The sequence below is a fragment of the Rhamphochromis longiceps genome, linkage group LG7, assembly GCF_057381845.1.
Source record: "Rhamphochromis longiceps isolate RC_006_pf linkage group LG7, R_longiceps_female_GT1.1, whole genome shotgun sequence".
NCBI classification, from domain to species: Eukaryota; Metazoa; Chordata; class Actinopteri; order Cichliformes; family Cichlidae; genus Rhamphochromis; species Rhamphochromis longiceps.
In genome coordinates, this window is record NC_140563.1 from 51449208 (window position 1) to 51460160 (window position 10953).

The 10953-nt window shown below is 41.5% G+C and overlaps 4 protein-coding genes across 6 annotated transcripts in view; 2 read left to right on the forward strand and 2 right to left on the reverse strand.

Moving 5' to 3' along the window:
* Positions 1-54: 54 nt before the first annotated feature.
* pdcl (phosducin-like) lies at positions 55-3055 on the forward strand. Its single transcript, XM_085414193.1, has 4 exons — positions 55-214; positions 1015-1202; positions 1459-1640; positions 2051-3055. The coding sequence occupies exons 2-4, from the start codon at positions 1028-1030 to the stop codon at positions 2612-2614; spliced, it is 921 nt and encodes a 306-aa protein (XP_085270319.1). The 5' UTR covers positions 55-214; positions 1015-1027; the 3' UTR covers positions 2615-3055.
* Positions 3056-4164: 1109 nt separating this feature from the next.
* On the reverse strand, positions 4165-6332 carry LOC146666274 (uncharacterized). The gene is made up of 3 exons (XM_085414198.1): positions 5499-6332; positions 4834-4902; positions 4165-4644 (listed from the first exon to the last, which is right to left on the reverse strand). Exons 1-3 carry the CDS (start codon positions 5677-5679, stop codon positions 4493-4495), a joined length of 402 nt encoding a protein of 133 aa, XP_085270324.1. The 5' UTR covers positions 5680-6332; the 3' UTR covers positions 4165-4492.
* Positions 6333-6465: 133 nt separating this feature from the next.
* Positions 6466-8447, reverse strand: rpl28 (ribosomal protein L28). Of its 3 annotated transcripts, none has more exons than XM_085414197.1 (5): positions 8422-8447; positions 7861-7948; positions 7229-7352; positions 6711-6829; positions 6466-6604 (listed from the first exon to the last, which is right to left on the reverse strand). In XM_085414197.1, exons 2-5 carry the CDS (start codon positions 7939-7941, stop codon positions 6515-6517), a joined length of 414 nt encoding a protein of 137 aa, XP_085270323.1. In that variant the 5' UTR covers positions 7942-7948; positions 8422-8447; the 3' UTR covers positions 6466-6514. The 3 variants fall into 3 exon arrangements, with proteins under 3 accessions (XP_085270323.1, XP_085270322.1, XP_085270321.1); XM_085414196.1 differs by lacking the exon at positions 8422-8447 and adding an exon at positions 8391-8419; XM_085414195.1 differs by lacking the exon at positions 8422-8447 and adding an exon at positions 8339-8363.
* Positions 8448-8688: 241 nt separating this feature from the next.
* LOC146666276 (uncharacterized) overlaps positions 8689-10953 on the forward strand; it is a 4669-nt gene continuing 2404 nt past the window's right edge. The window contains exons 1-3 of the mRNA XM_085414194.1: positions 8689-9116; positions 9365-9479; positions 10605-10714. Of these exons, the coding sequence (XP_085270320.1) occupies positions 9026-9116; positions 9365-9479; positions 10605-10714 (316 nt within the window). The 5' untranslated portion in view covers positions 8689-9025. The remainder of the gene's footprint in view (positions 9117-9364; positions 9480-10604; positions 10715-10953) is intronic.

Here is a 10953-nt window from a genome sequence, read left to right on the forward strand (position 1 = left end):
AGTTTCAGTGTGTCTACATAACAGACAGGATGCAGTTTAAACTGGCTGCAGTTTCGACTTCATTCCGATTCTCTTTACCCACGAATCATTATTAAGACACGTCAGTGAACCCTGAAGGCATCACGTTTGTGTGGAAGAGCGGCTTGAGGCGGCTTGAGGCGGCTGAACTAGTGGATTAAGCTCGGGCAGCCAGCGAGCCGGTTATTAAATTGAGGTAAGAAGCCGGGTGGTTACAAGTAGTGGATGTATTGTGTCGTTTTAATGCAATATATGATGTAGGAGTCGGCTTCGTTTTAACACAATCTCGGGTAATGGCTGCCGCGGACTCCCAGGAAGTCAGCATAGGAGAAGTAGCTAACCCACGTAGCTAATGCTAACCACCTTACTTTCTACAAACACCCAGCCCACCAGCTGTTCGGCCCGCGTCCTTCTTACATAAACAAGCTAATTGGATTGTCGCCATTTTCTTTTCAGTACGGCACATGTACTGAAACAACAGCAATAGTGAATGTAAATGGTTGAGCTATCTGTCTCAACATCGGCAGAGGCTCTCAGATCAACTCTCGTTAGCTGTTATCTTCGCTGTCAGCTGCTGTGCTGGGACAATAATAAAGCAGCACAGTCCCGATTCATGCCTCATATTGTGTATGCTGTCATAAGTAAGAGGGCAGTGTGAGGAATGTCTCTCTCCCCGTCTGCCCATCTGTACACACCGGCTCTCTTACTTACGGATCGGTGCATCACAAAAGGCCTCTTAGCTTAAGTTTAATAAACTGGCACACTTACTCTAAGCTATGTATAGTGTGTGGCCCACTTTATGTACATAAGCCTTTTCTAGCTGTGTTTATCTGTCTGGATTATACAGCACTATACTGGACTATTAAGCAATGAACGCGTTTTTTATCCGATTTATCCAGATTTTTATCAGTGAGGTTAGAAGTCTTTAATATCTCGGAGTCGTTGTATTGTGTGCTTATTATTCATTATTAAACTAGTTCATACTGCTTCCCACAGGCGAGCCGTCATCATGACTACTCTGGATGACAAGATCCTGGGAGAGAAGCTGCAGTATTACTACAGCAGCAGTGAGGATGAAGGCAGCGACAATGATGATGAGGATGGGGAGAACAAGACCATTAGGGATGCTGAAGTCACGGAACCCGAGATAGACTACAGCGCAGATGGAAGTGCTGTGAACACAGGTTGTACAAACAGATGTAGTGCATTCACAGGAAAGAAAAAAAAATTGATCCCTTGACACAAGGCAGCAGCCCAAATGACATCTAAATAAATTATCTGGTTATTTTTGACAAATAAAAATGTCAGAAACTTTTTTTTTAAAAATCCTTGGAGCTTCCCTCATTTTTAAGCCATCCTTGTGTTTGACTTTAATCGATCTTTCATCTGTGTCATAAGAATATAGAGTGTGTTATGGTAACAGTGGCTGTTCTGTGTCAGGGCCCAAGGGTGTGATCAATGACTGGAGGAAGTACAAGCAGCTTGAGGTGGAGCAGAAACAAGAGCAGAAGAAGGAGATGGAAAGACTGATCAAGAAGCTGTCGATGACATGCCGCTCTAACCTTGACCAGGAAAAGGACCAAGAGAAACAGAAGGCACTTCAGGAAAAAATCCAAGGCAAAGTAAGTAAATCAGACTAACAGAAGACACATGAAAGACCTCTGAAAACCCTCGTTTAGCTCAGACCTATTGTTGCTGATCAGTGGCATCCCTCCTGGGGTGAATGTAGGCAAAGAGCTGATTATCAAGGACAGCGTGAACATGGTAAAACAAAAAAACTTCTATTTTCTAGACTCTGCACCATTGATTGTATTTGTGGATGGAACAAACAACATACATCATATACTCAATAGGCTCAAGATGCTTTTTCTTTTTTTCTTTAATGAATAAAACTCGGTCTAGTTTATTCCAGTTTTTGTCCATAGTCCACTCTCTCCTGGCTGTAGATTCATATTCAAAGAATACAAAGAAGTGTGAATTGTGTTGCACACACTCGTCTGATTTTGTGTGTTCATTCCTGTCTGCTTCACAGATGACCATGCAGGAGTACAACATGCTTCAGGAAGAAGAGGATGATGAAGAATTCCTCCAGCATTACCGCATGCAGCGCATCGAAGAGATGCGGCGCCAGCTGTGCCGCGGCAAGCGTTTTGAGCAGGTCTACGAGCTAAACAGTGGGGAGGAGTTCTTAGAGGCTTTAGACAAAGAGGACAAAAGCACCCTGGTCATGATCCACATCTACGAGCCGGACGTCCCGGGCTGCGAGGCCATGAGCGGCAGCCTGATGTGTCTAGCTCAGGAATACCCGCTGGTCAAGTTCTGCAGCGTGCGCAGCTCAGCCATCAGCACCAGCGCACTGTTCAGAGACAGCGCTCTGCCTGCTCTGCTCGTTTACAAAGCCGGGGACCTGATCGGCAACTTTGTGCGGCTCACAGATCAGCTCGGGGAAGACTTCTTTGCCGTAGACCTGGAGGCCCTGCTGCGGGAGTACGGCTTGCTGCCCGAAAAGCCTCCCGTCATCCCAAAGATGGTTCGCAACGGAGCCATCATACAGAGCACTGTGAGCGACGAGGACTCTGACCTTGATATAGACTAGAGCCATAGCTTCTAACATGTATGATATGCTTGGGAAAACTGTGTACACAGATGTGGCCCCTCTGTAGCAACAGAGCGAGCCTTGACTGACACCTCACCACTCACGCAGCCACACACAACCAGCATTAAAGCAGAACCAAAAGTGAGTGCAGACACCACAACTTAGTGCATTTCATCCTATCATTCCATAGTAAATATGAGTTATTTGATGAGTGTAAATATCATTATCAGAGGGTTTCAGAATACTGTAGATGTTTTACGTTTTGTTTTAGCTGACAACTTTACCTATTTATTGTGTTAAACCACATTGCCGTGTATTCATGTGCTTCACTGTGTAGAATAGAAAACCTTTGGGCCAAACTAACTATTAGTTAATTTTCTAACTTTTATATGTGCTCCACCATATCAAATAGTCAGGACAATAAAGTGTAAAGTGTTTGGACTTGGTATTTTGTTGTCTTTTTATTTGCTGGAATCTGTGTAAAGTTTAAACTGCATCATCAACATTATTCAGTTTAATTCAGTTGTACTTTTGTAGTGCCAAAATCTGCCTTTATATTGTAAGTTAAAGACCCTGCAATGTTAGAAGGACAAGCCCCAACAAGCAGTTATGAGCGATCACTTGGTGACAGTGGGAAGGAAAAACTCCCTTTCAACAGGAAGAAACCTCCAGGCTCAGGTTGAATCAGCCATCTGCTGCAAGTGGGTGAGGGGAGGGAGACGGGATGAAAGAAACACTGTGGAAGAGGGCCAGAGGTTAGTAAAAACTAACGATTAGAGGTGAGTGAAGAAGAAACACTCATTGCATCATGGGAGGTCTTTAAGATAAGATGGGACCTGATTATTCAGGATGTTTTATGTGAGGAATTTAAATTCGATGTGCTTTCTTATATAAAAAGAAGGGGTGGCACTAAAAGTGTCCTGAACTAAATGAATTCTAAAAGTCCTCTATCAAGCTTGTGATGGAGCAGAACTTGCAAAGAGGTAAACAAACTATTTTATTTTTTAAAAACAGGTAATCAGGTGATTGCAATAATAATTACCAATGTGCTGGTGATATTTACATATTGCGTAAAAGAAAAGTGCCTGGAGGCGTTTCAAGATGACTGCCAAGTGGTTCAACTGAAGAACGACTTTGGCTGCTTTAACATTTTATTGTTTTTAAAACAGGAACTGGTGAACAACGTAAAGCGTTGGGGTAGAAGTGTTTAAGGTGAAAACACCTGAGTGATAACTAGTGTTGTTGAAACTGGAGGGCCAAGAGTGCCAAAATGAATTAAATAAGTAAATAAATAATAAATTACACATTTCAGTAATTAACTATTTCAAATTGGAAATAATCTATTACATCTTTTCAAATAAATTCATTGATATTTCAGTAATTATTTCTATTTCATTACTTAGTTTTTTTTAAATTGGAAAGAATTATTGTTTCATTTTATAGCAGGTAAAGTGGCTTTAGCTGTACTCAGGCAAACACAAAAAATTAGCAGTTAGCTTTATTTTTCAGTAAAGTTCACAGCATTTCCATTTAGAGTTACAAAAACCAACTTTCTGAGTTCAGCTTAGTTATAAACATTTATTGTATTTCATTAATACAATAAATGGCTAAAAAGTAAGGCAACTCCCTGTGTTTAACCTGCTCTCAGTCTGCTTTCTACACCCACATGAACTTTTCGCTCCAGTGAATCCTCCCCAGAGGTGATTTGTACACAGGATTGACAGGTCAACTCTTCAAATCTTGTCGGCTCAATAATTCCTCTGAACAGGAAGAGCGGTGGCATCGACACTCGCTGTTCAACCATATTAAATTGCACAATACAGCCTGCAGCGGCCATGAGGAGTTGACTCAACTTTTCTGACATCAGACCGCTGCAGCCTACAGGCATCTCATCATTATCAGCAGCAGCTGCAGCAGCATCAGCAGGCGTATGAGGTGTGCTCCGTGACCGTGGAGAGGAGCTGCTGAGCCATGCAGGCCATGCCCACAAAAGGTGTTTTCCAGGAGGAGGTGGGTTTCTGCACTGATACCTGCCAGGAAAGGAGAAATTCTGTCACACTTTGTCAGCTGGGGTGTGCATTAGGCAGCTGGTTTATCCCAAAGTGCAACTCATTAACCCTCTGCTGTCCACACAGCCATGAAATCAATGCAAACTAATGCAGTGAGCACAGCTCTGTGAAGTCACGGGAGTAGTTTCAGCCAGCTGCAGACATACACACCATGTTCTGACCATTCGTCCCACAGATGCTGGACATCTTCATCATGATGTTCATGGTGATGATCTGGGTCTGTATCAAAAACAGAGAATTGCTCTGTTAATATCTTTTATTCTGCGAACAGCACAGACTATATGAAAAAAAAATGCAAAACATCCTGCATCCTAATCGAGCCCTGAAGTGCTAATGTGTATGCAGAGAGTGCACGAGTTAACACAAAGAGCTGGGAGAGGATTAAAACATACAGAACATGAGGAGTAAATGAAAGGGGAAAAGCCGTTTTGACCTTGGACGCCAACATTTCATCCCCATACACTGTCTCAAAATCAGCTTCTGTGCAATTGTCTCTCATTTCAGCTCAAAGATGTTGTTTTTGTGTACAAGAATATGTGCAGTGAAAAATGGAGTAGGAGACACTAAAGATATAAAAAAAGACTTTTGTAACAAAGAAAAGGATCAGAATTAAACACACAAACGTGAAGATTTTATTTCCCATTTGAATTATTTTCTTGCACTATGGATTTTTCATTTAAAGAACATAAATTCCTCAAAGGAACGTTTTATTATTTCATCTTAACCATCATCGTTGAGTTATTTTTTATTAAAAACCAAAACCAAGCTCAGCCTGCCCACCTGTATTTACAGATAACATAAAGAGGACTCTGTACCATTTGAGTGAAGCCACAGCATCCGTTTGAGCTCTCTGAGGGCCTTGGTGAGGTTCTCCAGCTGGTCATGGAGGTGGATGTTCTCCTCTATCAGCGCATGGATCGTATCCTGCAGTTCAAAACCCTGACTTTCCAGCACCAGCAGCGTCAGGGTTACCAGCAAAAGCCTTAGTGTCCTCATAGCGACTGCAGCACAAAGCTTCTGTCACATCTTCACAGTAACCCAGCGATCCTTGTCACAGGTGAAGACAGGAATAAATGGTTGGTGCAGATATTGTCAGCTTAAACACGGCAGGGGTGGGAGTGACAATGGTTCTTTCTTTCCAAAGCCATGGGTGGAAAGCTGCCAGTGGGCTGCTTTTAAATCAATCCAATGTTTCCGTATCACTAAGTGCAGTATCAGAAGCAGATTGCTTCAGTGTGATCGTCCTCAAATACAAATACGATCTATGATAACAACGGATCATCAGGGGAGGGAGTTCGGGAGGAGGTACTCCCTATTCATTAACATACAAAACACTGGAAACAAATTTCAATCTAAAAATCACAATTGTAGCTTTTAAGTAAACTCTCAGTAGCAGCAGCATCTAAAGCTAAAGCCTGTCATGTATGGGCAGAAACTTGGATAATCAGTCTTACTCGCCCATTTTCCACTTACTGCCACATTTGTAGTTGTGACAAAACTAATGGCCGTCACAAGGAAACTGCACACCTGTCAAAAGTAACATGTAACTTTTTTTTCTGCTTCCATACATCTACACAGCTCATCAGGACTGTTTTCGGACTCATGGAAGTGAATTATCACTTGAGAAAAAACAAATTATTGTGGGGAAGAAAAACATCCATTTATGTGCATCAATTCCTCAGACACAAACACTGCTTTAAAAATATAACCACATCGGATACCTGCGCAGATCACTGATCTAAAGAAGTTCATGCTCAAAATTGAAGACTCAGGACACTGTAGTGTTTTTTCCAAACAAAAACCCTTTTATTTATTTATCATGTGAATGAGTTTATGCGGTCTTGGCAGCCCTGGTGCGCTTCTTTTTGACCACAACAGGCTTCTGGCTCTTCAGGATAGCGCTGGCACGACGCAGGGCAGCCTGGGGAAACAAATGGAGACGTAAATGTTGTTCTTAAACTTTGACACAAACAAAAATGCCAGCTATTTAAAGTTTCAGCCTCCCCAAAACCACAGATTAAGCTCACCATACGCAGGTCCTTCCTGTATTTGTTCTTGCGAATGATGTGCCTCAAGCTGTTGAGGGTGGCACGGGAATTCTTGTTGATGGTGACCTTGACGTAGGAGTTGGCAGGTTTGTTCTGGCCTGTGCATCAAGAGAACAAAATGAGCATCCAATGTATCCAATGATCCAAAAATATGGATTTTCCAAGAAGAAAACCACATTTCTGTATACTGTGATATACACAATAGGCAGAATCTAATACTTCTGCAGTTGTCATCCTTGTCATATCTCACTGTACAACACAAAATAATGTATCTAGTTATAAATTTTAACAACTTCCTTCCCCCCCCCTCCCATTAATGGAAATTCATTAGGCATCCATAGATGACATAAACGTTGCTGCTACCTGATGCATAAGGAGCATTTGAAATATTTGTGTTCAAATACTCCTTAAAGTTACTGAAGAGAGGATCGTTTGTCCAGTCTGAGTCTGGACAATACTATTACTCAAACGTTAATGAACCAGCATTACTCATTTACCTGCACGCTTCTTCAGCACTACGACGACACCCTTGCCGTCGGCTGCAGGCTGCACACCTACAGTCTTCTTGTGCACCAACCCATTGAAGCGGAAAGAGTTCCTGGCCTTCAGGTTGTTGGGCTCCTGTCACAAAACAAAGACATTCAGATCACTGGCATGCATTTATTTAATTATCTTGCCTGATCCTGCTGTTAGGCTAGGGAGGTAATGCGGTATATTTTAATAAACATTACCAGGACATTTAAAAATCTCAACAATTTGATCTTCAGCAATATAAATATTTACGGATGCTAGCCAACTAGCATTTCCAGTGCCACCTTCAACTAATCTCACATCTTTAGCCAGAATTATGTCACAAACACAGATACAGTCCAAGCCTATGTGGCATATCCTGTCAGCTCAGCTAATATGCAATTCTCAAACACTAACAGCAGATTGTCTTGCAATGTTTTGTTAGTATGTTAAGGTAATGTACAAAGCCTGGGATCCGTGTTTTAAGTCTAAGTTATTTGTGTCCCTACCATACCACACTGTACATCACTGCTCAAACCCAGTTTCAGTACTAAAGCAAACTTTCTGGGTGCGTAATCGCACGTTTGGTCAGGTTCTTCAGAGCAGGTTTTGTACTCACAGTGCTGTAGGTCTGTCCGTTCCTCTTGATGAGGAAGCTGGAGCAGTTCCTGATGACCATCCACTGCAAATGGGACGACATGGTGAACCTGTGTAAAAGAGGGAAATTTTTTTCTTGAAAATCTGGAAGACGAAAAACCCTGACAGGCGTCTAACATGTTTGCCTGCATTTTCTGACATTAGCTAAACGTGTTAGCTTAGCGTCACAACTTGAACGGACTAACACGGGAAACGATGAGACGGCAAACATCTAATATAGCGAACCGTAGACTTTACTATTCTGTTAGGACTGTACAGAAAACACAGAGAGCTGCGGTTGCTAGCATTAGCGCCACTGTTCAGGCCGGGGAACCGAAGGAGCACGATGAGGCCTAACCAGAGCGAGGTGCTTACAAGATTAATCTTTCCATTTCTACATACAACAGGGACATTTATTGTCGCACAAGGTGTATAACAACAAACATAAGAATAATACCTACATTTATTAACACAAAAACAACTAGGGAAAGAAAACAAATGTACTTTAATCACCAGCTTTTAGCCACCGAAGCGACCACGTTACCTTTTAGCGGAGGAAAGGACCGGAGAGAGCGGAAACCGCTTTACGGAACCTCTCGCTGAGATTCTTACGCACACCCATCTACCTTTTTAAATTGCATTTTGGGACAAAAGCCATATTTTATTGAATTATATGACATATAGCTAATAATTAATATATATATGTACATTTTATTAACGCATTTGATGCTGTATTGAATACTGAATGTAATTTTGTTTAGTACTAGTTATTTATAGAAAGAGCGGAGGAATACGTTCAGCGTAGTAAGTATGTCCACGTCATTAATGTGCGCCTGGTGTTTACAGGCACCCGCCTGAAATTTTACACATAATAATCAGCTGTTTTAACGCCAAACCGGTTAGTGTTATGTTAGCTCCAAACTCGAGCCAACGAGGAGCAAAGGCAGGGCGAATAAGAGAGCGATTGTAGACAAAATCGCAACTTCTGGACGCCGATTTTGATTTATTTCGTGGATGTTTTCGTTATGCTGCTGTGATTGAAAGATGTGAACAAGAAATGTATCTGAGGTCAAAACCTGATAAGTTAAAGGTCACGGCCTGCTCTAGCATGGCAGGTAAAGTCAGGGTCTTGTGATGAAGAGTCAAACATGGAAGAAGAAGAAGATCTGGAGACACTTGGGGAGCAGCTGTACTCTCTGATTTCCTCCAAACACAAAGAGGATGCTGGAAAACTCACAGGTTAGGGGACCTGCGTACCTCAGTTTTTGTTTAATGACATTATATATATATATATATATATATATATATATATATATATATATATGTATATATATATATATATATGTATATATATATATGTATATATATATATATATATATATATATATATATATATATATATATATATATGTTTTTGTCGTTTTGTTTTAATACTTGCAAGTGAAGCTGTAACTTGGCCCTGAAGTCTAGCTTGATCTGTGTTACAGGCATGTTACTGGAGCTGCCAGGTCCTGTGTTGACTCAGATGTTGCAGGATGATGCCATGCTGACCGCAGCTGTGGAGAAAGCCCTGAGAGCCCTGCAGGTGGCACAGGAACCCAGGTACAGAAATGGCCAGTAGTTTTAGAGTGTTATTTTTAAAAAGAAAATAATTTGTAAGTTACACTATATGGACAAAAGTACTGAGTACTGCCATTCAGTCACCTTTAGAAACTTTTGTGAAAGAATGGGTCATTCTAAAGGGATCACTGAAGTTGATTGTGGTGCTGTAATAGTATGTCGCTATTGCAAAAGGTCAGTTTGTAATATTTTTCCCTCTCTAGATCGACTGTAAATAGTGTTATTGCAAAGCGGAGCAAAGCCACAACATTGAGCGGTAATGCAAACAGGGCATAAAAAGTGCCAATGCTCTGCAGAACCCCAAACCTCCTTTCACATTAACATCAGCATAAAACCTGTGCAACAGGAGCTTTCTGGTATGAGTTTCCATGACTGAGCTGCTCCTGTAGGTGTAATGTGGCTTCTGGTCAGCCCAGTTTTTTGTCCATTTTGTGTATGTGTCAGATTTTTAAGCATGACATTGTTATGAGTCAAAGGTCCAAATGGGAGTAAAATGATCCCAGGTGAGGAATAAGAGGAGATGACAAGGCTGGACTTTTCAAGGGGGACAAAGGCCAGAATAACACAAAAAAACTTAAATAGAAAATTACCAGCATCCACAGAAAAGAGACACCACAAGCAAAAATGGCAGTTCACCTCTATAGGCCTTGGCTTAGGTTAATGGTAAACCCCAAACCAGGGGTGGGCAACTCCAGGCCTCAAGGACCGGTGTCCCTGCAGGTTTTAGGTTTTTTTGAACCTAACACAGCTGATTTAATTGGCTAAATTAGCTCCTCAACATGTCCTGAAGTTCTTCAGAGGCCTGGTAACGAACTAATCATGTGATTCAGGTGTGTTGACCCAAGGTGAGATCTAAAACCTGCAGGACACCGGCCCTCGAGGCCTGGAATTGCTCACCCCTGCTGAATTAAATCTGTATCATAAGACCTGACAAAGACAGTTTCAAAACAAGATGTGCCGGCACTCCTAAGAGGCATTGTGACCTTTCTTTCTTTTACATAGGCCACAGGAGAGCTTTACCTTTGGAGTAAATAACAGTAACACACATGGGATTTATCTGAATGTCAAAACATTTCAGCGAGTGTATTCTCATGTCTTTCTTTACAGTCAGGTATGTAAGGATGAGGATGATGTGTCAGTGTCTTCTGACTCTCTGGGGGAGCAGCTATTTGAGCTGGTGGATGTTTACAACACAGGCCACTCACAGAAAATCACAGGCAAGTAAAATGTCTCAATAAACAACCCATAATATGTGTGTGAGATTTCACCTTGAAACAAAGCTCCAAATGAGTAAATTTTAATGCAGGCTTGGTCAAACAGTTGTATGCTAACCTTTTTGGTGACTTCTAATATAAATTAAACTACATGTTCAGCTTATTTCAAATAAACCCTTTAAAATCGTTGCCTCTTTAGTTCTGCTTTCTGTCTCACACACTCTGTTTCATGTTTTATATTT